General features: G+C 35.9%; 1 protein-coding gene across 2 annotated transcripts in view; it reads right to left on the bottom strand.

Moving 5' to 3' along the window:
- The window catches only part of Rftn2 (raftlin family member 2), a 61,287-nt gene that overhangs the window by 24,865 nt on the left and 10,699 nt on the right, over positions 1–25,723 (bottom strand). For both annotated transcript variants that reach the window (XM_015481194.2, XM_015481193.2), the window contains 6 exons: positions 17,992–18,175; positions 16,075–16,189; positions 11,908–12,187; positions 9,196–9,399; positions 2,482–2,603; positions 597–700 (listed from right to left, as the gene is read on the bottom strand). In XM_015481194.2, coding sequence (XP_015336680.1) covers positions 597–700; positions 2,482–2,603; positions 9,196–9,399; positions 11,908–12,187; positions 16,075–16,189; positions 17,992–18,175 — 1,009 coding nt within the window. The remainder of the gene's footprint in view (positions 1–596; positions 701–2,481; positions 2,604–9,195; positions 9,400–11,907; positions 12,188–16,074; positions 16,190–17,991; positions 18,176–25,723) is intronic.

Genomic DNA, 25,723 nt, shown 5'->3' on the forward strand with positions numbered 1-25,723 from the left:
TTTTCACATTTTGGTTTTAATGTAGGTATTTTAGTGGAAACAGCAAGTAAGTCAGTCCATGCTTTAGGGGAAAACTAACCAACTTTGGTGGAGGGGAGGATGAAGGCAGAAATACTTCTCTACCCTCGCCTGTTCTAGGCCCTACTGCAGCCCTAAATCTGGTTGTGAGCTGGGGATGAGAGCATTTTGCACACGTAGTGCTGAAATCTGTTCATCTGTAACATGAAGGGATTTAATTTGTTAATCTCCAAGGTCCATAATATCAGATTAGCAATTTGCTGAAAAGATTTTTGTAGAGTTTTTTTTTTTTTTTTTGTACTGGGGATTGAACTCAGGGGCACTTGAACACTGAGCCACATGGTCAGCCCTATTTTATATTTTATTTAGAGATAGGATCTCACTGAATTGCTTAGCATGTCAGTTGCTTGCTGAAGCTGGCTTTGAACTTGCGATCCTCCTGTTGCAGCCTCCAGAGCTGCTGGGTTTTTAGGCATGTGCCTGGCTGATTTTTGTAGGTTTTAGGCAGGCATTTGTTAAACAAATTGTAAACTTATTTTAGAATTAAATGAGAGCAGAAAAGGATACTTTTGCATTACCTGTCATGTCTCAATATGGGTGTAGGCAACACGCTTGTCAGGAGCCATCCAAATTCAGCCAGAGTGTGTAGCAGAGGGCCATAATCTGTTTTGATTTCACAGCCCTGCATAAATAAGCATAAGAGTTCACAATCTAATGGCAAAGACAGTTACATAAGTAAATTACAGTTACACAAGTAAATCTGACAAGGTTGATGGGTATTATGACAAAGGAAGTTCATTCTCTATTATGTACAATTTCATGGGGCTGCCAGATTACTGGGTTCATTTTCTGCTACTGCTGTCTTCAAACTATTGAACCAAGTTAAAAATGCTGGGAATGGGGCTGGGGATGTGGCTCAAGCGGTAGCGTGCTTGCCTGGCATGCACGGGGCGCTGGGTTCGATCCTCAGCACCACATAAAAATAAAATAAAGATGTTGTGTCCACTGAAAACTAAAAAATAAATATTAAAAAAAATGCTGGGAGTGGAGAGTGGGAGTTTGGACCTTCCTTTGGTTTTGATAGAGCATGGGGACTGATAATCTACATTTAAAAAAATTTTTATATACACAATGGAATATAACTTAGCCTTAAAGAAGAATGAAATTATGGCATTTACAGGTAAATGAATGGAGCTGTGGAATATCATTCTAAGTGAAATAAGCCAAATCCAAAAAACCAAAGGCCAAATGTTTTCTCTGATAAACTGATAATGATCCATATTGGGGCATGAAGGAAGAATGAAGGAACTTTGGATTTGGCAAAAGGGGAGTGAGGGGAGGGGAGGAGGTGTCAAGGTGGGAAGGATGGTGGATTGAGACAGACATTATTACCCTGTACACTTGTAGGATTACATGACCCATGTGACTCTGTACCATGTACAGCCAGAAGAATGAGAAGTTGTGCTCCATTTGTATACAATGTGTGAAAATGAATTCTACTGTCATGTATGACTAATTAGGACAAATTTAAGAAATTAAAATAAGATAGTAAACGTAAAAAAAAACTTCTAGGGGATTTGGATGCAAGTACTTTATGAAGCATATTTAGGGGAATGAGGATGAAAGTTTGGAATGAGGACTGAGTAGTGAGGGAGGGAGGAATTGGCTGTACTTTTTTTTTTTTTTTGCTGCTTTTTATTCATTTGGAATTTGTTTTTTAAAACTGAAAACTTCACTTCTTCCCCTCAAACCTCCCCCACGCCCAGTGGGATTTCTAGTCACTTTGAAAATGGGCTATGTCTCTCTAACCTTTGTAAGGCTAGGAAGGCACAAGTGTCACTGTAGGAGCCCATCAGCGAGGGCCATATACACATAACAGAGTATACCTGAATTCAGTCTGTCCACCTCAAGGGCAGTCCATTCGGTGACATCTGAATTCAGAGTGCATAACATCAGCAGCAATGTCATCTCTGATTACGAAGGACAATGCTGTGTGTACATATTTGGCCTGGTAAGAAAGAGAACACCTTTCGGATATTTTTGCTTTCAAAAGTCAATTCATAAAGTTAAGAAAAGTCAGTCACATTGGTTGCTTGGAGAGAAAATGCTTAGTTGAGTGACTGAATTTTTTTTTTTTTTGCTTTCAACCAGTTGTCATGGCATTGTGTAAAGAGAATCTCAGTGCCAGGAGACTGTGTTTAGGGTGAGAATTCCAAGTTTTTGGAACCTCCTGCTATTTATGTAAAGATTTTATTTTGCTATCTTACAAAAATTAGCATTGAAGAAAACATTACTTTCAACATTGGGTAAAGGGTATGAAAGACATTTTTTATGCATTTGTGATGAAATTCCAAACTATGGTCAAATCTGTGTTTAAGGATTCTACATGTTTCAGCAATGAAGGTCTCCAACATGTGAAATAAATATAAAGGTAAGAGTAAAATGTTAGAGACTGCAACTCACCTCAATGACAGTCCATTGTTCTACTACAATGGCATCATTTCCTTTCCTGTTAGAACCTGGAACCCCAGAGCCTTCTTCTTCATAGATAAAAAATCCTTCCAAAGATTTAGGCAAATGGTCCCCTGTGAGGAAAAGCATACAATTAAGAAGAGTTATAAATATTAAAAAATTCTAAAGATTGTTTAAGTCCTTAAGTAATACTTATAGGAAGCTGGGAGAAAAACATTTCAGTTAAAAACATATCACTTAAAAACATATTTTGACTGAATCAAACATTCTTTTTGAAGATTTTCTTTTCCTCCTAAAGGCAAAGACAATTTTGTACTTCACTGAATTAAAATCAAAGTATCCACATTAAAACTATGGTAACAGAAATAGGATTAAATAATGTGATACAATGAGAAGCGAGTAGAAAATAAACCTAAAAATCATCTGGAAATGATCTTTAGCTTGAAATCAAATTTTGGTTTCTGCTCTACATGTTATGTTATACCCTATGACAAACAATATAAACATTAATTCTTGAAATTGAAGGTATGATATTAAAATCAGTGCAAGGCAAATTCTTTAAGAAATACAAACACAGAACAATTCTTCACCTCAGTGATGCATTAAAAAAAGAACACCCCAAAGCCCCCAAAATAAACAGTGACAGGAAGACCCTAAACAGAAGTCATTGTCAAAAGAATTCCTGCTGGGAAGGAAGTTTTAGGGGAGGGCCTCTCTGACTTTTTCTTGAATAGCTGACAATAACCAGCTGGTCTAAACCAAACTAACTTTGTAGACTTTCTTTTGTCTCTTGTTTTGCAATAGAAGACATTTTTCCTATGGTCATGTGAGGGTTAAACATGGTTTTTATGCAGCACAATGTCATAACGAAGTTTCCCTGGTTGACAGTTCTCTAAATAATAAAGGACTTCAATATTTTCAAATGACATTTTAAGCTTAAAGATAATATGGGCAAAAGTAATTTCAGTATGATTTTCTGTATTAATTTTCATTAACAGGCTATTGAACTTTTAGATAAGTAAGACATTCTTACTTTTTTTTTTTTTAACATCACTCATATTTAGGGTAGAATATCACAAAGAATTTATATTTTTCAGATTTGTGCCCGAACAGAGTAACAGTTAATTTACTAGTTGGAATTGGTTCTCTGCTTACAGTATATGTACCACCTCCTTTAAATTTACTTATCTACCATTACAACAAAGTAACTAGCAGAATCAAATCCAGACAATTTTTAAAGTGCTATATGCACTAAGTCCTTTTTTGGAATGGGGGTATGAGTTTTAAAAATAATTTTTACTGCAATAATTATGTGGATAATTACAATCTACATTTATTTCCGTTGGGATTATGTAATATGAAAATTACAGGTGTTGTGACTCTCAATATTGTGATTCATAGTATTTCTGTACTTTTTAGGTTTTAAAGAAAGAATGAAATACAACATAATACTAAATGGAAATTTACAAAAGAGACTCAGTGTTATGCAACTACGTGGATGAATTTCAGAGATACTATGGTGAATAAAAGAAGCTAGTTTCAAAAGAATATACTCTGTAGAGAGTATTCAACTGTGTGAGGATCAAGAACAGGCACAACTGATGATGATGATAAACCAGAATGATGTGTATTTCTGAGCTGGGAGGAGAAGGACTGAGAAGGAAGGGTCATTGGAAGACCCTCTGAGATGCCAGGAATGTTCTATATTTTGTGTCTATTCCACTGTACACATAAGATCAATGCCCTTTACTATGTGTATGTTGCATGTCAGTTAAAAATAAAGGTCCTTTCTTGTTTTAAAGGTCCCCAGTGCCCCTAACTAGCTCTCTTAGGATCTATACCAGGCTTCAGAACTACTGAAGGCCGACACTTCCACAGGAGTGAGTTCTGAAGATTTCTTAAGACATTCTCCCAGAAATGGCAGCTAGGGATGGTGGCAGGGAAGGACCTATAAGGACTTCACCTTTTGATTGTTCAGTGTTAAATCTTCGATCTGACACGGAGAGATGATAATTCTGAACAATTACCTAATAACTGTCTCCTCAGGGGAATCACCTGTTAACATTACACAATCCAAAGCAAACTTTCTAACCAATGTGCCTTGGCCCACTAGTGTCTGAGACCAAAGTGACAGGTATGCCAAAATACAGGGCGCCCCCTCCTGCCCAGAGCAGCTTCATCCACTCATACCCATGTGCCTTACAGTAGTACCATTTTCCATGCATGTGATATGAAAAGATTATAAAGCACTGGCCTGACTCATTGTTTCTCAACAACATTAAAAAGATTTTTAGCCAAATACTACCACTAGCAAATGAAAGTGATATTGTATCCTTGAAGGATGATCTCCAAGCACAGTTGAAATGATCCCTTTTAAAGTCTAATGTTATGTCTTAAAAGTGCACTCAGACTTTGCATTCATGAGGCTGGGGGGCAGGAGGATCACAAATTTGAGGACAGTCTGGGCAAAACATCCTGTCTCAAAAAAAAAAAAAAAAAAAAAAAAAGTTCTGTGGATGTAGCAGAGTACTAAAGCACCCTGGTGTTCAATCCTTAGTACCTAAAACAAAACAAACAAACAAAAAAAACAAACCAAACCAAAACATCCAAAACCAAAAAACAAAGCTTCACACTCTGTTCAAATATATTCATCTTATCTAAAAAAGAAAATCTCTTCCATTCTACCCCCATCTTAAAGTAATATTGATACTCTATAAAGAGATTTATCTTGCAAATTTGTGAACGTGAATACCCCCTGGGACAAGGATGCATATCCTGAGAATACCTTGGTTAGAAATATTCAAGCTTGGAGGATTACCAAGGAATGGTTTATTAGATGTGCGATATTATATACTCATTTTAGCTAGGTATGACATTGACATTCCTCTAAATGTAAGAAAAGATAATATTTCATTTAGTATTTTTGGTCCATGTGTCATTTGTGTTATTAAATTGTCCAGGGGATGGGCCCAGGACCATCTTTGAAGTGGAGAGCAGGCACATATGCTGTCATTCTGCAGTTCCAGTATGTCCATTTTGTTTCCAAAACAAATCTCAGCTTATCTACTTCTCTCTCTCTACCATCATCTCTCTAAAGATTTTTAATATCCTCTAAACAACCTTACCACTTCCACTCTTGCCCTTGGTGATCCAGTTCCTGAAATGAGATTGAATAATTGTCTTTAAAAATGCAAATCATATCATGACTCCCTCTTCAAATACTCAACAAATGAATTGAAATAAACATCCTGGCTTGATGGTTAAGAGCACACACTCCACCTACGTGGCCCTACTACTTTCTAGTTGTGTAAAAATGTGCTCATTATTTAATACCTGTGTGCCTCCATTTCCTCACATGTAAAAGAGTAATAATCAACCTTATCTCACAGGGTTGCTGTGGGGATTAAAAGAGTTGGTCAATGTTCAGTATTTGGAACAATGCAGGCGTATACTAAGTACATCTTACACATTAGCTCTTGTTATTGCTTTTTTGACAGTACAAGACTGCATAGACTGGCTGCTGCTTGCCTCTTCCACTTTGTCTAGAGCCATTTTTTCTCTTACCTATCCTGCTCTAGCTACATAGGTCTTCCCCCGATTCCTCTTTCCTGCCCTCTGGTCTTTGTGCATTTGGAGGTGTTTCTGCTGCCTAGAATGCTCCTCTCCTGGTTCTCACGGGCCTGCTCCTTTCTAGTACCCTAATCTCAGGGTAATTACTACCTTCTTGGACAGGACCTCCTGACTACCCCTTCAAGTAGGTTCTTGTCTGGTACTCTTGCCACAGTCCTGTTTCTTAATTTTTAAATTAGGTAAATATATTTTTGATACCTTCATAACCAGTGTCTGATGCCGCATGCTAGTTTCTGAGTGTAGCACAGACATCCATTTTACTCATTATTGTAAACCCAGTGCCTAGCACAGGGCCTGTCATAAACATACATGTAAAATAAGGAAATATACGTTTCAATGTTATTACTTCATCTCGCTCCTCAGTGTGATACTTTGAAATGAACATCAAGAGAAGTCTGAAAAGAGTTCACAAAAAAATCAAAATGTATCCCTAAGAGGTAGCACACTAAGGTGGAGAAAGACTATGCTCTGAAATGATGGGGGCATATGGTAGGCTAGGGAAGAGTAGGAACTTCAGGGGTGTGTGTGTGTGTGTGTGTGTGTGTGTCTTTCTGTGTCCCAGGGGTTTTTTAAAAAAGAAAAGGCTGTTCATAGTAAGTATAAAAGGACATCACACTGGAGTTTCACAGCTCTTACAGCTTTTACATCATAATCCTGCTAAAGTAGAAAACTTTTTAAAAAGAGTTTTCCCCCCTCTCTTTCTATATCCAGGGAAAGCTATTTTATTCAGTGTGATTTGTGAGGTAATATATTTAAATTTCTGAGCAATGTCTGGATTTGTACTTTCATTTCTCATGGTGAGCTGATTTCTGACAGTATTTGGGAAGAGGACAAAAACAAGATAGAACAAAATAACATTGTCTCCTATGTGCTTTAGATGTCAGGCATCAAACATCCCAGAACAAAGCAACCAATTCAGCCCTGCTTCCTCTGTCTTGCTTCTCACAGCGACACAGACATTGGTCACAATTTCCCCTCTGCAGCTTCCCTGCATACTCCTAGGGAAGTCCTGAATGACACACCCAGTGGCCAGACCCCACAGACTGAGGTGGCTTGGTAGGGGCTTGGCATAGTGTGCAATGTAAAATGTCTAATGAGGCATTCCAGAGCTGCTGAGGGGGGAGAGTCTCCCCGGGGGCTTTCTAAATAGTTCTGAGACTTTTAGAACAAAAGCCCCACAGAGTCTCTGGTTGGCAACTGCTGTGGCTAATTTTATTTTCATCAGGCAAGGCCCATGGCAGGGGTGCCTGAGGGAGACTGTGAAGAGTATTTTCGGTTTTCCTTAGGCAGTTAGTCACAAACCAAAATTTGAAATAGCTCTTAGACTCTTTGTGGTGGTGGTGGGAGAGAGGGAGAGGAGGAGAGAGAGAGGGATAGATACAGATATTATAAAGCATAAAATTAACCTCCACAAAGATGATCTCTACTACAAGAATTAAACCATATATAACAAGTGGCAGGAAAAAAGAAAAAAAAAAGAGTTTAGAAAGTGAACTCTCACTGAAGTCTAGGTACCACGGGAGTTAGTTTATCTACATTGTATCTTATTAACATTCACATCAATAAAGATTATTATTATACTCCTTTTAGGAAACTGAAGCTTTGTGAATTCAACCTACTTCCCACACAGCAAATAAGTAAAAGACATAGGATTTAAGTCCTGGTCTTTCTGATTTTAAAGTCCATTTTCTTCCCATTAAAACTTGCTATTTCCATATAAGACCAAGTGGAAGAACAGACAGATAACCAAAATCACTAAAGTATATTTTTTTAAATATTCATTTTTAGTTTTCGGTGGACACAACATCTTTATTTTATTTTTATGTGGTGCTGAGGATCGAACCCAGTGCCCTGCGCATGCCAGGTGAGCACTCTACCGCTTGAGCCACATCCCCAGCCCACTAAAATATTTTTTGAGCACTATGCCAGGAGTGATAATTCTAGGTGCTGCAATGGGCTTCATCCTTAATCTCAGTGCTAGTTCAAAAGATCTCCTGATAGTTTTTAGTATTCATCCAAAGTCTTCAATTGCATTTTACTGAGTTATTACTGGGCTGGTTTAACAATACTAAGTTGTATTGATCTCATTTACCTTTTCACTCTTTCCACCAATGTCTTTGAGACAGGGTCCTAAGTCATACTGCTTTTCATAACCCTCATGATTCCTTATGCATTTTCTCAGTCTCCTTACTATCTTTTTTCTCCCTTTTAACAATAATTTCTTTTAATTTAAATTTTTCTTTTAACACTAATTTTTCTCTCTTAATCATTTTAAAGTTTCTCTAGAAAATCATTGTTGAGAAGCTTTTGTTGTTTGTTTTTATGACAGACATGAATAATTATGTATTCCTTTATAACTGAGAAAGATTAAAGAAAGACAGAAGACAAAGAGGAACCGAAGTAAGAACAGGGTCACTTTCTGAACCAAAGATTACTTTTGTACACAAAATAGGTATGTATACACTGACTACATATGGTAGTAGTATCCAAAATTGGGATAATGTAATAAATGTTGACTACTAGCAGTTTAATGCCATCATAAACCTCATGACTGGGCTTTCATACTACATTGTGCTTGGAAAATTCCACTAGTCAGTCCCACAGTGATTTGTCTATTTGACAGTTGCAAACCAATGGCAAAGATTACATTACAATTCTACAGTGGGTGTCAGTTTGTTCTCAAGGATGGTTAAGCTTTTAAGTTGAAACTTCACAGCTATGTAATGAGTGGAAGAGTGGAATTTATTTCCTAACAATAAAATCTGTACTATAAGCCATAGAACTTTTTTTTTTTGTACCAGGGATTGAACTTGGGGGTGCTTAATCACTGAGCTACCTCCTCAGCCCTTTTTATTTCAAGACAAGTTTTCACTAAAATGCTCAGGGCCTTGCAAATTGCTGAAGCTGGTTTTGAACTTGCAATCCTCCTCCCTCAGACTCCCTAGTCACTGGGATTACAGACACACACCTACGCTCCCAGCAAGCCATAGAACTTTAGAGGCAAAAATATTTTCAACAATTTTGATAAAAGTTCAAATTATTTAGATATAAGTATATCATTAATATAAAACTTACCTTTAGGTGTTTCCCAGCATACAAAAGAATCCACTAAAGACAAGCCTTGCTTATAATAAAATGTAGTTAACTGTAGCCAATCAGCATCAAGTGTACTAATCATAGATCCTTTTCTTGTTACTTTCATTGATAGGACTCCTTCCTGATAGGTCCAGCATGCTGAATCATCATCAAAAACATTGAAAACTATATACAACTTGTTATCTGGGGATAGACATTCAGAAGGATGCAAAGATAAAAGTTAAAATTTTATTCATCAAAGAGTCTTAAATCGTTTCTTTTTAACATGAGATATTTTTCAAGCATACAAACAAGTGTAGAGAATAGTAAAGAACCCATTACTGAATTTAATCAAATGTTAACATTATGCCTTACTAGCTTCACTCTCTTTTTTCACAGAAATGAGAAATGCATACAGTTGAGGCTACTATGTAGTATAATGAATTTGGTGTTTATTATTTTCATGAAAGCTTCCATTCTTTTAATATACACTTATATATTCATATGATATTGTTTTGCAGCTTAATTTCTTTTTATTTAAATAGTACCATACTGTACTATATCAATCTGCAAACTGATTTGTGTGTGTGTATGTGGCTGGTTCAATCCCAGGGCCTTGTGCATACTAGGTAAGTGCTCTACTACTGAGCTATACTCTCAGCCCTGCACATTGATTTTTTTGGTTCAACATTATGCCTTTGAAATCTAAATAGTTACATCAATTAATTCATTTATTTTAACTGATTCATGGTATTCCAGTTAACATTTTTTTTTTTGTACTGGAGATTAAACCCAGAAGTGCTTTATCATGAAGCTATATCCCTAGTCCTTTTAATTTTTTTATTTTGAGACAGGATCTTGCTAAGTTGCTTAGGGCCTTACTAAATTGCTGAGGCTGGACTCAAACTTGTGATCCTCCTGCCTCAATCTCCAAAGTCATTAGGATTACAGGTCTGTGACTAATCTCTTTTCGATGGACATTATTTCCAATATTTTGTTTTTAACAAACATTTTTCATATATCCTTGGACCATGTGTGAGAGGGGCTAGAATACATGCTTAGATATGGAAATGCTGGGTCATATCTTCTGCTTTACTAGAAATTGGTAAATTCTTAATTTGGGGCTAGGGACCCACACCCATGATTATGTTTCAGGAGGTTTAACATAACTTGTTTTACAACAAAAGTATTTGAATTTCATAATATACTCCAAGAGGTCTTTAGCATATTTCCTCAACCCCCTATCTCCTCTCAAGAGCTTCTGCCATTGAAAGTTATTAAGTACATAATTTAAAAATATTTAGAAAGCATACTCTAAAGATAATTAAGTAGTATATTGGACTCAGGACTTGAAGAACTAGAAATAGACATTTGATCTGATCAAACAGGGTGGGAACCAACATGGAATTTAAAGGTAGCAGTGGGTGGAAGATTGAGAATAGCTTTCTGACCACTGACAACTCTTATTCACTCTTACATTCCATTAATTTTCACACTGCAGGAAAAATAATGGTTGTTAGTTAGGAAAATGTGAAAAAAAGGGAAGGTTTCTGGAGGTTGAATGAGGTGATGAGTTGGGAAATGTTGCCCATTCTTTCTTCAGGAGATTGTGCTAATGTGGTCTAGTGTATCTTTGCTATGCACAGGATGTTGACAGTATCTCGTCATAACCCAGAAAGGCCATGGCTCCACTATGCACCCCTCCAATGCCAACAATGACCAGAAGATCAGCTAAGAGTAGTTGCTTTACCACAGAGTTTATTCTGTGCTCTGCACAAGGCTAAGCACTTTGTAGATAGTTCTTATTTACTTCTTAAAACAATCTAATGAGGGAGGTTTTACAATTATCCCCCTCCTTTTTAAAAAAATATTCACTTTTTTTTTTTTTAGTTTTAGGTGGACACAATATGTTTATTTTACTTTTATGTGGTGCTGAGGATCGAACCCAGTGCCTCATGTGTGCTAGGTGAGTACTATACCACTCAGCCACAACCCCAGTCGCCCCCCACCTTTTTTTTTATAAAGAAATTGAGGTATCTGACTTCAGTGTCCATGCTATTAACTCAAAGGTATACAAAGTCTTTGATTTTCTTTGATAATGCTTTTAAGAAGCATGCTGAAAAGTCATCACAAAACTTTAAAAAGTCCAAAATAAAGGAATAAAATATTCTCAATTTCTTGGGAAAACTTGCTATTTGGCAAAGAAGAATAAAACTATTGTTTGAAGTTATTCTAGGCTGTGGGTACTATTGTTATAATAATTGTTTCATCATGATGGGCCATTGTTATATGTTAGTTGCTGACCAAAGAAAGTCAATTAATTTCAAAGATGAAAATCATCCATGAAATGAGAAAGGCTCAAACTAAATTTCTCATGCATTGTTTATAAGGACAACAGTAAATACAGCTTCCTGATAGACTTACTTCTTCAGGCACACATACAACCCTCCATTTCACAAGGGAGTTTTGTATGACTATATGAAAATCAATCTTAAACACAGTTTCATTATATGTATCATTTGCTAGGAAGAACTGCAGTCTAAAATGCTGTGCTGCCTTATCTCTGGCTGTAATGATCTTTTTAAAATCATGACAAAATTTATATTAGCTCATTTAGTCTTTATACTCTTTATAATTTTACTTTGCCTTGTATTTCTTTTTAATAAAACCTCGAATATGTATTTTTCTAAATTTAAACTACTCATGGATTACCTTCTCCCTTTCTTAGTTTAGAGGAGCTGGGGCTGTCATTTTGTTCCATTTGATACTGTCCACTTTCATGATGAAGTTCTTCTTCAATTCCACTTTCAGACGATTGCCCACTTAATGTTCCTTCATTCCAACTTTTACAGTTTTCATCTGAACTATGTCTCACATGCAGCATTGATTCTATATCTCCATCATAGTTGGTTCCATTACAGTATTTAGGTGGTGGATAATGCTGTGATATGAATCCAACAAATTTCATTCCTTTTTTAGCAGCGACATTAATCTGAGGTTTGAAAAGAGATGGCAGAACAAGATGTAAACTCCATTTGCACTGAATATCAATTAACCCTTAGCTTTATGAAGGAAATCCATTAGAAGATTGAGTAAGTTGACCAGTAACTAAAGACCCATTATAAATTATTTAATAACCCTTAAAACAGCACTCCATAGGTTAGAGCACATTACCATCATGATTTCTTCAAACATAACTAATGTACTTTAGACATTATAAAACGAGGAGCTATGTTTTTCTCTGAAAGGCCACGGTTGGGAAGAACTTGTAATTTTTATAGCAAGGTCTTTAGAGGCCATGAAATAAGATCTTTCCAATTGGAGCAAAATTAAAAACTATTCTAAGGGCTGGGGTTGTAGATCAGTGGTATAGCGCTTACCTAGCATGTGTGAGGCACTGGTTCAATCCTCAGCACCACATAAAAATAAGTAAATAAAATAAAGGTATGTGTCCATCTACAACTAAAAAAAAACTATTCTAAAAATCTCCACAAGTAACCAAATACATCTTCATTATGGGAAAATTAATTTAAAAGCAAAACTCATGCAGTACTCTATGTGTGGTAAAGAAAAGTGTACTTGTTCCATGTTGATAAAGAAAAACATTATAAGACTAATGTGTTCATACAGATCATAAGCCCAATTCATAGCACAATTCTTCTGAAGCTTTCTGAGTTCATGGGCATTTGCTTATGTACTTATGCTTATATACTTACTAAGTATCTGCTAACACTGTATCTTGGTATTGTTGTCTCCTATCTGGGCCAAATACTAACAATTAGATTCAATCCTATCAATTAAAGGATAGGATTTTGAAACAGTTGGTTTAGTTTTCATTTAAATGCATACTACCAAAAACCTAAGGCATTTTCTTTTCTGCTTTTCCTTCATTTCTTTATTCTCTTTGTGTCTATGCCTTTCTCCTCTATTCAACTGGCAAGTCTTCTGAGAGCAGAGGTTGGGTCTTATTCATCTTTGTTTTGCAGTGTTTTGTAGTTACAGGTGCTCCATAAGTATTTGTTATATAAATTAAAATAAAAGATAAGCAATGCCTTTTATAAGATTACCATTACATGTTTTAAATGTTACCTGGGAAGGTGAGAAGGGTTATGATGGAGATTTCAAATGGAAACATCTATAGTTAGAAATAGAATGAAAAAGGCCAGGAAGATCTGGGGGAAAAATCAAGAGCCCAATCAAAGAATGAAATTTAACTCAACTTCAGATGAAGAGGCAGGAAAATTTGAGGAGGGGGGAGGCTATGATGGTGTGAAGTCGGACAAAGAACTATGGTTGGCACAAACTCATTTATTCCTATAAATTAATATATTAAACTTATAACGGTGCATTAAACCTTAAAAAATTAACCACAAAACTTCATTTTTATCAGGGGTCCTGGAAGAGAAGGGGGAGGGAGGGTTGGGTAAGGAGGCATAGCATTTTGCAGGTGGAAGTGGGTGAATTTATTACCTGTGTTTTCTTCTAAGTTGATTTGAGTTAGATTTTTCTATTACTAGAAAATCTTATTTGGAAAGGTCTGGTAACAAATATAGTATTAATGTCTTTTCCATTTTTTAAGTTGGATGATTGATATTTTTAAAATGCCATTTTAATTTCAAAATTCTGAGGTGAGGGAAACACTTGAAAATCTAATTTTAAAAACAGTAAACATTGGTATAATGTTTAAGCTTGATGTGAAAGCTAAATGTTCAACTATCAACTCTACATAAGGCAGCCATTCGAAAATAATATTTGGCACTCATATATTGCTGTTGTTCATACTCAGGGCAATGTTCAAATATTTCATGTGCTATGTTTCCTGAAGCTTTTCTATTCATGAAATAACCCCATTACTCTAATTGCTGAAATAACAGTACTTTCCTGTTTAAATAGATCTTTGACTGTGAACAGGAAGTCCAATGAAAACAAGGATTCTGATGGTGATCTGTTAAGTCTAAATTAGTAGCTACATTTTTGTTTTCAAAGAAGTTTTCTGGAGTGGATTTATTCCAGGGGAAAAAAAAAATCTCCCAGAATAGTAGCAATAAACAGTATGTGTACTTTGTTTATAAAAAATCAAGTCTCGAAGACCATTCCTAAAAACCCTTGTTGAATGTTTACTTTATACCTAGATGGGAAACATTATTAGCAGCTATAACTGGCTATACACAAACTACAGGTAATCTTACATACATGGTTATTTAAAGTATGTAAGCAATAACAAATAAATTTCAGTTACCTGAAAGGAAATGCCTTAGGTTTTTGGCTGTGTGCATTAAAAAAAAAATTATTTTTTAGTTACAGGTGAACACAATATCTTTATTTTTTATTTTATGTGGTGCTGAGGATCAAACCCAGTGCCTCACACATGCTAGGCAAGCGCTCTACCTCCGAGCCACGACCCCAGCCCGTGGCTGTGTGCATTCAAACAAAAGCTAAAACCTTACACATAGATCAATGTGGCTAAAAAAAAAAAAAAACACAAAAACCCTCCCAAACCCCACAAAATACCACCAAATTTAGAATATTTATGAATACATACTTTTTTTTTGGTTTTAATCAACCTCAGTGTTCAACTTTTCATTTGTTTCAACTAACTTATATTGTCAGATATTTCATTCTTAACAATTAGTTGTTGCATTAAAGCCCATAAAATATTTGATTGTATTGATATACCATTGTTTCCTTGGGAAATCTTTCAGTTTTTGGAAATGTGATTCATTAATCACTGTTGATTAACTATCTCTGTACAGAAATGACTTTTTTTCCTTTCAAGTATTTTCTTGCAGTAGCCTCCTAACGAGATTACCAGGTTAGAAAAATAAAGTAGAACTTGTGATTCTTATTACTAAGTTGATATTCAGGAACACTATCAATTTATTATAATACCAGTTGTAAAATGATCTTTTTTTCTTAAAGTTTTGCCAATACTGGATTTAATAATTTTATTTTTCCAGTTTAATACTGGTGATGTGTTAATTCTTGGTTTTATTTATATTAAAGACTGTTAGGTTGAATCTTTTGCCAGCTCTTGTTTCCATTTGCATGTGCTGCCTACAGGACTCTGTCCATTTAAGACTGGACATTACTTTAGTGTAGTTATATTTATTTCTGTGTATTTTGAAAGAAGCTCTGATGCAAAACATTTGTTGCAGATTTCACCTTGATACTTTTTTAGAAGTTAATTTTTCTGTATATAATTCATTTATACTTAAATTCCTAAATCTATTCATAATCTATTTCTCATCTGAAATGTGTAGAATCTATTTTATATAGAATGACTGCTCACTTTCCCAGTAGAATTTATTAAATAATGGCTATTCTGGGACTGTGGTTGTGGCTCAATGATAGAGCACTTACCTCGAGCATGTGAGGCACTTGGTTCAATCCTCAGCACTACATAAAAAAATAAAGTTATTTTAAAAAAATGCCTATTCTTCCATTTTTTTATTATCAGGTTTGTCATTAAGTTTTCTGTATGTGATTAAATTTACTTCTGGTATCTTCTGTTTCACAGGCCAGTATTTCTGTTTTTAACACCATACAATTTAGTTCAAGTGCTTCAATACATTTTAAATTCTGGTAAATTGGGCTGGGGATGTGGCTCAAGTGGTAGCGTGCTCGCCTGGCATGCGTGCGGCCCGGGTTCGATCCTCAGCACCACATACAAACAAAGATGTTGTATCCGCCAAATACTAAAAAATAAATATTAAAATTCTCACTCTCTCTTTAAAAAAAAAAGATTAAAAAAATAAATAAATTCTGGTAAATTGAGTTATCTATTATTTCTCTATTTATCTTAAAGAAAAAAAGGAAAATTGGTAAAGAAGAAATACCAAACTTTTTCAACATCACAAGAAAAATGTATGTATTTAGTACCTTTTCTATCAGTTCTTTAGCCATGTCATTTGTTTGTGTCTCATAAGTTAGAGGACATTCCTCAATCACAAGTCTTGGGTGTCTCTGTACCCTGGGTGCTGCTGAATGCTTCGGGCTGTAACAGAGAGAATATGAAAATGAGTGAGAACTCACAAATAAGGTCCAAAACAATCTCTTTGTTGTTATTTCAAGTCTGATGGCTGTCTTCTCATATAAAAATATCAGAAACACATAGTAACATCTATGCTGGTTTATAGGCGTGTGCCACCGCCCCAGGCCCTTGCTTATTTTCAACTTTGTTAGGGCACTTTTGATCTATTTGCGGGGCTAGGGTTGTGGCTTAGTGGTAGAGCGCTTGCCTAGCATGTTTGCGGCACTGGGTTCAATCCCGGGCACCACATAAAAATAAAAAGTAAAGGTATTGTGTTCATCTACAACTAAAAAACAATTTTAAAAAGAAGTCACATTAAAAACATCTATTTGAATAATGCTATAAACAGAAAAGATTATTTATACACGGTGAAAACTATGTCATGTTTGTTTAGCAATGCTTTAACTAATAAATACCTGATGGGACTCTGTCTCTTAGAGAAAACTGAAACCTGTACACCCACTGCTAGACATGTATAGGGAAGCAACTTCTCAGTAGCAGACAGTGTCTGTTAAAAGCACACCTGGGATTGTTTAAAGCCCTTTCTTTTTATTTAAATTTTCCTATTTTCTCATCCTTTTCCTCTTCTTTCTTTCTTTTCTTAGCCATTTCATAGTTAAAGCAATTTTATTGTTCCATCACTATAAAAAGAAAGAAGTTTTTACTCTGGTCTTAGAGATGGTTTTTAAGAGTTGTATAAAAAAAATTTAATGTATTGTTGGCAAGGTGACACATGGCTGTAATACCAGCGACTCAGAAGGCTTAGTCGCAAGTCACAGGACTTCAAGTTCCAGGCCAGTGTGGGCAACTTAGTAAAACCCTGTCTGGAAAAAAAAAAAAAAAAAAGTGAATTTAAGACATTGTTCTGGTTATTTCCATTCTTCATTGGTAAGAGCAACAATATTTTTACCATTAAAAAAAATCCATTGTGGGCTGGGGATGTGGCTCAAGCAGTAGCGCGCTCGCCTGGCATGCCTGCCGCACGGGTTCCATCCTTAGCACCACATACAAACAAAGATGTTGTGTCCGCCGAAAACTAAAAAGTAAATATTAAAAAATTCTCATTCAAAAAAAAAAACATCGAATTTGCAATCTAGACAGGCAAAAATTGTTGTAGTATTATTTGAAAAAGTAACTGTTAATATTTTTGAAAAAATAAGATAAAATGGATGACTCTAAAATCTTATATTTCATGTGCAGGGCCATGGGTGCTATCCTCAGTGCAAAAAAAACCCAAAAAATTTTGGTGAAAAAAGTTGATAATCAGTTTGTCTAATTTGTGAGAACCTGATCTAATTGATCTTTCTGCTGTAAAGTTTTAGATGAGGAGATAGTTTCTGTTGCTACTATTAATAAAACAACATATGGCAGTTCAAAGAGCTCAGTGAGAATGGACTGCATAGCTCAGGTCAGTATGGTTAGCCCAGTGATAATACTTATAGCTAACTGCTACTCTCTCACGTGCTTTATTTGCTACAGGAGTTTCCAGGTGCCTTGAGTCTAGTTTGCTTTCCTTTTGTCTACTGCCATCCTCACCTGCAACCTGTTGGCCTGCAAGGAGTTAGGGTCAGTTAGGAGTTTTAAGGAGGAGAGGTATGAATTTCCTTGCTTCAGTCCAGTTTCAACTGCTGAAAAATGTGTCTTAAACCTAAATCTCTAGTTTTTCTTTACTTTCCACCACTTTTCAAAATTATTTTTCTTTAGGCAAAGAAAACTCATTTTTAACTGCATTGTAGCATGATGGTTTCCTTGAGCATCATGCTTACCTTAATTTCAAACGCAATAGCACCACCCGATATAGGTAACTTGCTGGTAGGTGTTTTCGCTGCCCCACAGATTGTATAGCAGGATGAATGGCCCCAACAACATATCCTTTAAGATAATAGTCTTCCACTTTTGTTACTATATCCAGAATTGAATTTATCTTGATAACTTCTGGATTTGGTGAAGCTAAAATATCAAAAGCAAAGAGAAATTTGCACATTAATAGGATTTAATTATACATTATTTCTATCTATGTACAATAATACCAATGAGTAGGAAAAATATCCATATGGCTTAAACTCAAAAAAGTTACACTATTTTGTATTATATATTTTCTAAACTTATTTCAGAAGAAAGCAAAAGTGATCTTATGAGCTGATATATTAACAATATGTCCTAAAGCAGAAATACAATGCCTTATATGTTGTTTTTCCAATTGAGGCAGCTTTACTTTTTAAGGTTTCATTTGAGGGACTATATTTCCATTAGTAGATATTGAAGACAAATATAAAATACATAATAATTCAAAGAGCCAATTGTTTTTATGTTGAATACAATGAGATGCGTAATTTCTAAAAAACCCAAAATTCATACAATTTTTTTTTTGTACTGTGGATTGAACCCAAGGTACTTAACTACTGAGCCACATTCCCAGCCCCTTTTATTTTTTATTTTGAGATGGCGTCTCGCTAAGTTGCTTAGGGCCTCACTAAGTTGCTGATGCTGGTTTAAAACTTGCAATCCTTCTGCTTCAGCTTTCTGAGTTGCTGGGATTATAGGCATGAGCCACTGTGCCTGCTACAAATCTAAAACTAAAAATGGAAGAAGTGGCATTTGATAAATAGGAATCATCAAGTGCTTTCTTATTTCCAATTAATCTTCAAAAGTACCATGATTTCTCTGAAATGCTAAAAATACAATTTCTTGTGGCATTTATATAAATGTTTCAGTAAAGGAATTGAAATTTAAAGTTATAAAGAAATTCTTTATAACAAGTAAAAATCTAAATGTAGATGAAGTCTAAATGTAAAATTGATATGCAACTGAATTATCATTTGAAGGACTTGTAGAAATCTGTACTATACAGTAGCACTATTTATATAGACTAGAATATAAAAGAAAAAATGCATTATTTTAGAAAATATTCTTAATATTATAGCAATTTTAGTTTATATAATTAGCTTATTTTCTGTAATTATGTCTGTTATTTTATGGAAAACATTCAGAATTGTTATCTGGAAATAAGCCTGCACTTTGATCATCTCTTGAGTTGCAATACACATAAAATTACTTCCAGGTATGAGCTGAGTTGGCTCCTGGCCTTCTGTTAGTGTGGTCAGTGGAGTCTCGAAAAGAACTGCGGCTGATTTGAACACAGGAAGAAGGTTAAGAAGCAGACGAGGAAGAAGGGTCAGAGGAAATCCCCTCCTCCCCTTACATTAATATCCACGTGATGGAAAAGAAATTCACCATCAGTGGGTATTTATGCCAACTTCTCAAACTAAAATAAAATACTCAACAGAAAAGCTCTACAAGCCAGGATGAATTCATTTCCTCCAATTTTCATCTTCTTTTGGATTTAAACTAATATTCTACTTTTAATACATTTTCTTCATTATGATGAATAGAAATGAAAACAAAGAGAATGATCCTGGACTTTGAAGAAACAGCTGGGCTTCCATGTAAACATCCCAGCCCTGGCTGGTTGTGTGGCAATTATTCCATGATTCATTTGGCTTTACTCTTAATATTTGGACCCTGATTTCTAAACAAAGGAACTGAAAAACTATGAAATAAAATTAAACAAGCTCTTAAGACTAAGGAATGAAATACAACTTATACTTATTTTAGAGATATATATTAATCCTACAAAATTTTAAAGAAAATTTACAGCATTCTGCCATTGCTGAGCATGATATAAAAGAATCTTCACAGTCTGGCCTCTGCCTATGGGTTCATATTTCACTCTTATCATGCTATCTTTTGTGCAGCTTGCTTTGGCATGTCAGAACTACTGTAAGTTTCTGACCCTGCCACTCTGTCAGGCCACTAGGCCTTCATTTCCTTCCCTGCCTAGTAAATCATCCCTTTCTCTGTGCTGTACCTACTCCCACCAGTGCCCTTGTCAGACTATGTTATAGTTATTTCTTTATATGTCTGTCTTGATTGTTAGACTGAGAATTCCTTAAGGGCAAACAAACAAAGAAATAAACAAAAAACAACAACAACAACAAAAAACTACCTTATTCATGTCTTTCTGTGTCTATGTTCCTTGAATCACTATGTTAAATTGGAAATAGTGTTTGTTAGGGCAATTTAGAGGCAAAAATATTACATAAAAGGGGGAAAGAAATCAATGTGAACTAGTGCAAATGAAAAACATTAGGTTAGGGAATTCAGGAACAATTCAGGTTATTCAGACCTTGCAGGAGAGAGGCAAAATAGAAAAAACAGCAGTGATGTGGAATTGTTTTTCATTCTTTTGATCTTGGAAGTGAAGGTGGTCAAGAACATGGTGAGGATCCAGAGTTAAAAAGTAATGTTCACAGGCTGGGGCTGTAGCTCAGTGGTAGAGCACTTGTTTCGCAGGTGTGAGACCCTGAATTCGATCCTCAGCACCATATAAAAATAAAGATATTGTGTCCATCTACAACTAAAAAAAAAGTCATGTTCACTCTAGTTCAACTTTATGTTCCTTATGTTAATGATATTACAATGAGAAAAAACATATTGCTAATGAAGTAAAAAGTACGGTGGCACACACACCTGTAATCCCAGCGTCTTGGGAGACTAAGGCAAGAGGATCTTGAGATCAAGCCAGCCTCAGCAATGGCGAGGCACTAAGCAACTCAGTGAGACCCTGCCTTTAAATAATAAACAAAAAAAGGCTGTGGATGTGGCTCAGTGGCTGAGTGCCTCTGGGTTCAATCCCTGGTTACCCTTCCCCCTGAAAAAAAGAGTCATGAGAGGTGAAGCTGCATGGGATTTAATTGGCTCTATGTTGGAGTGAAATTCAGAGAGACATTTGGGACAGGATTGTGCTACAGACAAAGAATAATTCAATGAAGAAGAACAGTGTGGCTTTTATCAAAAGGGTTCTTTTGAGCTTGTGGGCTTGGGAAACTTCTGGGTACAGCTGGCCTTGCTTCTCTGGCTGACTTGGTGGCATTCACTGTTAGGTCACATGTTGCCTCACCTAGTTGACTTTGGCATTATTGCTTGGGAGGAAAACCCAGATATCAAGAACTCAGAGCTGGGAATCTACTCTCCTGGAGGTATAGGTTAGAGTTCAGAGCAATTTAGGCAGTTTGATGCTCTGTATGTTCTCTGTAATCTTCCTTGCCATCATCCCAGAAAGTGGAGTAATATGGGAGCCAGCACAAAAAGAGTAGCTAATGGGCTCACAGAGGCACTTATGTTGTTCCTACACAAAGAATATTTGAAATGTTTCAGTTTTTGTATTTTCACCACCTGCTCAGCAGTTAATTCTACTATTTTAGTTTTATAGTTCTACATTAAAGATTATATGTCATCTGGCTTGTGGTGGTTGTACAATAGGTGGATGTATTTAATGTCACCAAACTATACACATAAAAGTAGTTAAGATGGTATATAATAGGTGGATGTATTTAATGTCACCAAACTATACACATAAAAGTAGTTAAGATGGTATATCTTACATCATGTATATTTTACCATTATGAAAAAGATTACATGTCAAAGATTTTTATTTTATGTATGTTTAATACATAACACATATTCATATATATGTCTCTGTGTGTGTATGTATGTGTGTGTGTGTGTGTGTGTGTATATATATATATATATATTTTTTTTTTATTGGGAATTGAACCTAAGGGTCTCAATCACTGAGCCACACCCCAGCCCTTTTTTAAAAAGATCTTTTTTTGGTTGTCAACGGACCTTTATTTTTTATTTACATGCAGTGTTGAGAATTGAACCTAGTGCTCCACAAATGTTAGGCAAGCGCTCCATCACTGAGCCACAACCCCAGCCACCACCACCACCACCTCTGCCCTTTTTTATATTGTATTTAGAGACAGGGTCTTGCTGAGTTGCTTACACCTTGCTAAGTTGCTGAGGCTGCTCTGAAGTTGAGATCCTCCTGCCTCGGCCTCCTGAGCCACTGGGATTACAGGCATGCACCACTGTGCCCGGCTAAGATTTCCTTTGTTATTAAGAATGAATAATATTCCATTTTATGTATATACTGCATTTTGGTTTTTTATTTGTCCATCAAATGATAGTTGGGTTGCTTCCACCTCTTGGCTACTGTGAATAATGTTGCTATGGACATGGGTATCTCTTTGAGATACTGCTTTGGATTCTTTTTACATAAATACCAAGAAGTGAGATTGCTGGATTTTCTCTATGTTTTATTCTAGGAATTTCATAGTTTTAGGTCTTACTTTTAGGGCAAAGATTTTTTTTAACTTTTGGTTTTCAACTTGGAGAGGCCAATAAGTAGCTACTTGTCATCCCAAATCCAGTTCATCTAAATCTGATTACTTTTACCATGCCACTCAAGTTTGACCCCAACAAACCAAATCATGTTCTTGAGGTGCACCCACAGCAAAGTTGGTAACATGTTTATCCTGGCCTCCACAAGTGGGCCCCTGTTGAGAGCCACAGCCAAAGGGGCCCCAGCAAACTTCCAGCTGCCAGCAAACTTCACAGCGGCCCCAGCAACATCTAGCTGATTGGCTCCTCGGCCCCAGCAACATCTAGCTGATTGGCTCCTCTGCGGTGATGCTCATTGGACTGTTTCCCTGCCCTTTCAGACCATGGAGCTGCTCATTGGGGGACTTTTTTTGGCTCCGCCCACGTGACCCAGCCAATCGGCCTCAAGAGCAGGAGGATTGTGGGAGGTGGAGAGAGGCTGGTGTGGGAGAGAGAGGCTTGTGGAAAGCCGGTGGTGGCAGTTGAGGCTCTGAGGATTTTTCCTGAGAGGCTGTTTTGTTTGGCGTGTGTGGTTCTAAAAATAAAGTTAGTTTCTTTTGACAAGTGGCTCCTGATTGTGCCCAGCCAGACTGCGGCAGGCCCCTATGTCTGTCTCTTAAAAAAAGTTAGTGACATTGCCAAGGTAACCAGTGACTGGAAGGGTCTACTACAGTGAAACTGACCACTCTGAACAAACACAGTGATAGCACTTTTTGCTTCTGTCCTGATCATCACAACTTTCCAGGAATGGTCCAAAAACAAAAAGAAAGATAAAAACATTAAACATAACAAACATATCACTTTGGTGAGATTATTAGTATTGTACCAATCTTTTAGTCAGACAGAAAACTCTCTGGAACCATTAAAGAGATACTGCTTTGTTCCACTTAACTGGAAAGCAGACTACTGGCAACCTAAAAAATCTAGCACTCATAACCACCACTCACCTAAAAAAAAAAAAGTTCTCAAAAATCCCATGCACTTTTCCCATAAGAAAGACATGGAGCCACCTCCCCTAGCAGCTCTTTCAACAGAGCATGTGTTAGAGAGGTGGTGTTTTCCAAACTTCAGTCTGTGGAGTACACTTTTATGATTTTGACCATATTTGAATACCACCACATCCTTAGCTTTCCCTTTTAATTTTCATATTAAGAAAAATAAAGTTATTCCAAAAAGAATTCATATAATTCCTATAATCATAGAACACTTATTTACCATAAGTAGCAAGTTGTCTTACAAATAAATACAATGAAAACTTATTATATTTAGACGCTGTTATCTGTGAGCACAGATCTACTATTTGTTGAAATGGAAAATTAGCTATTAGAGAGGTGTTAAAGATTTATCAACTGATTGGAAGACTTAAAAAAATTAAAAAGGGCACACTTTTCTGTGTATGATCCATTGTTATTTAATTCTGTTTCTGAGCATGTGACCTAAGATCATCTCACGTCCAATGCCAAGTTATTTGGTGGAGGCTTTGTGACCCATTTGATTAGAAGTAGCAAGAACACAATGATAACAGCAAAATGGACAGATGACACCAGAAGGAATAAAATGAATTCCAAAACTAGATAAGGAAAATATAAGAACATTTTAAATCAGGGACCACTTTAAAGAGCTTTACAGTTATCATTAGCCCATATTGATAATGACAATGAACCCCACCTCCATTTCAGAACTTTTTTCAGAGGCCAAGCTATGTAACATGTTAAAAATAATCACTAAGAAGACAGCTATAACAGAGTAAAATTGGTGCTTAAAGAGGTTCCTGTTCAGGTAGAGAATGTACTTGTGAGGAATACCTCATCTCTGGGGATGTCAGTTAAATTCTGTGTCAATGGAATTAAATCCAACATTTCTGGTCTAATTAATCTACATCCTCTTGTACTCTCCATAAAGTAAGGGTATTATCTTAAGTTTCAATATAAAGGAAATGTGAACACAGTAAACATACATATGCACACACACAGGAGTTGTTTCAGGAGGAATTACACATAGAAATCCAGAAAAGCTATAAAAGGAGAAAAAAAATGTATATCAATACTAATAAACATTTTAACATAAGCTAATTTAAAACCATATTCCTTTTGGGCTCACTGCTTTTCATCAATTATTCAATAATTTCAAGTGTACAAGTTCTCCTATCTGGACATCTGGGTCTTTTGATAAATCTTTAACATGCAGTACAGAGATGACAATGGTTATGGTAAGTACTTTAAAAATACTTAAGAGACCAGTTAAATAAAAAAATTGGATGTAATATTAATTACATCAATTAATTAACAGGTCCAGAGTGCTCTTGGAGCAGTGGTTTAGGGTACAGAGTCCAAGATCAGACCACCTGGATTCATATCCTAACTCTGCCTAACGGCTATTTCATTCCTGTGTACCTCAGTTTCTTCAACTGCAAAATGAGAATGATAGAAAAAAAAATCCACCTTATATGTTTTTTAGGATAATTAAAAAAACTAACATTTGTTCCTAGAAAGTGTCTGGCATGTAGAAATTGCTATAGTAATTGCTTTATTAAATAAGGTCCTCCTTATTTAATAAGGCAGCACATTATTCTTTCTTCCTTTTTTTTTTTCCAGATGTGATCTATTTTATTTATTTATTTTTTATGTGGTGCTGAGGATCAAACCTAGGGCCTCGTGCTAGGCGAGTGCTCTACCCCTGAGCCACAACCCTGGCCCACATTATTCTTTCTTTCTTTTTCTTTTCTTTTTTTTTTTTTGAGAGAGAGAGAGAATTTTTTAATATTTATTTTTTAATATCAGTGGACACAACATCTTTGTATGTGGTGCTGAGGATCAAACCCAGGCCGCATGCATACCAGGCAAGCGCGCTACTGCTTGAGCCACATCCCCAGCCCTGCCCACATTATTCTTTGTTTAGAGTATTAGGCTCTGGAGGCAAATTATCTGCGTTTGAGTTCTGATTATGTCATTTACTAGGCATATGATTTAGAACACATTACTGTATTTCTCTGAAACCAATATAAATAATTTTACTGATTTTATAGAGTTGTTATGATAGTAATTACCAAACAGGAGCCCAAGGCCTGGCACAAAGCAAAGTTCAGCAATATCCTCATCTGTTGACCCAGATCTGATACTTCCAAATGAATCCCTTAGAAATAAGTTATTGGTAAGTTTAAGACAAATTTGCAGGAAAAATATGATTGTAGGGATTTGGATTGTTCTTTTAGATACACATGACAGTAGTATGTATTTTGACACTTATACATATATGGAGTATAACTTCCTTTTT

This window comes from Marmota marmota, unplaced genomic scaffold (assembly GCF_001458135.2).
Source record: "Marmota marmota marmota unplaced genomic scaffold, marMar, whole genome shotgun sequence".
In the NCBI taxonomy this organism is placed as follows: domain Eukaryota; kingdom Metazoa; phylum Chordata; class Mammalia; order Rodentia; family Sciuridae; genus Marmota; species Marmota marmota.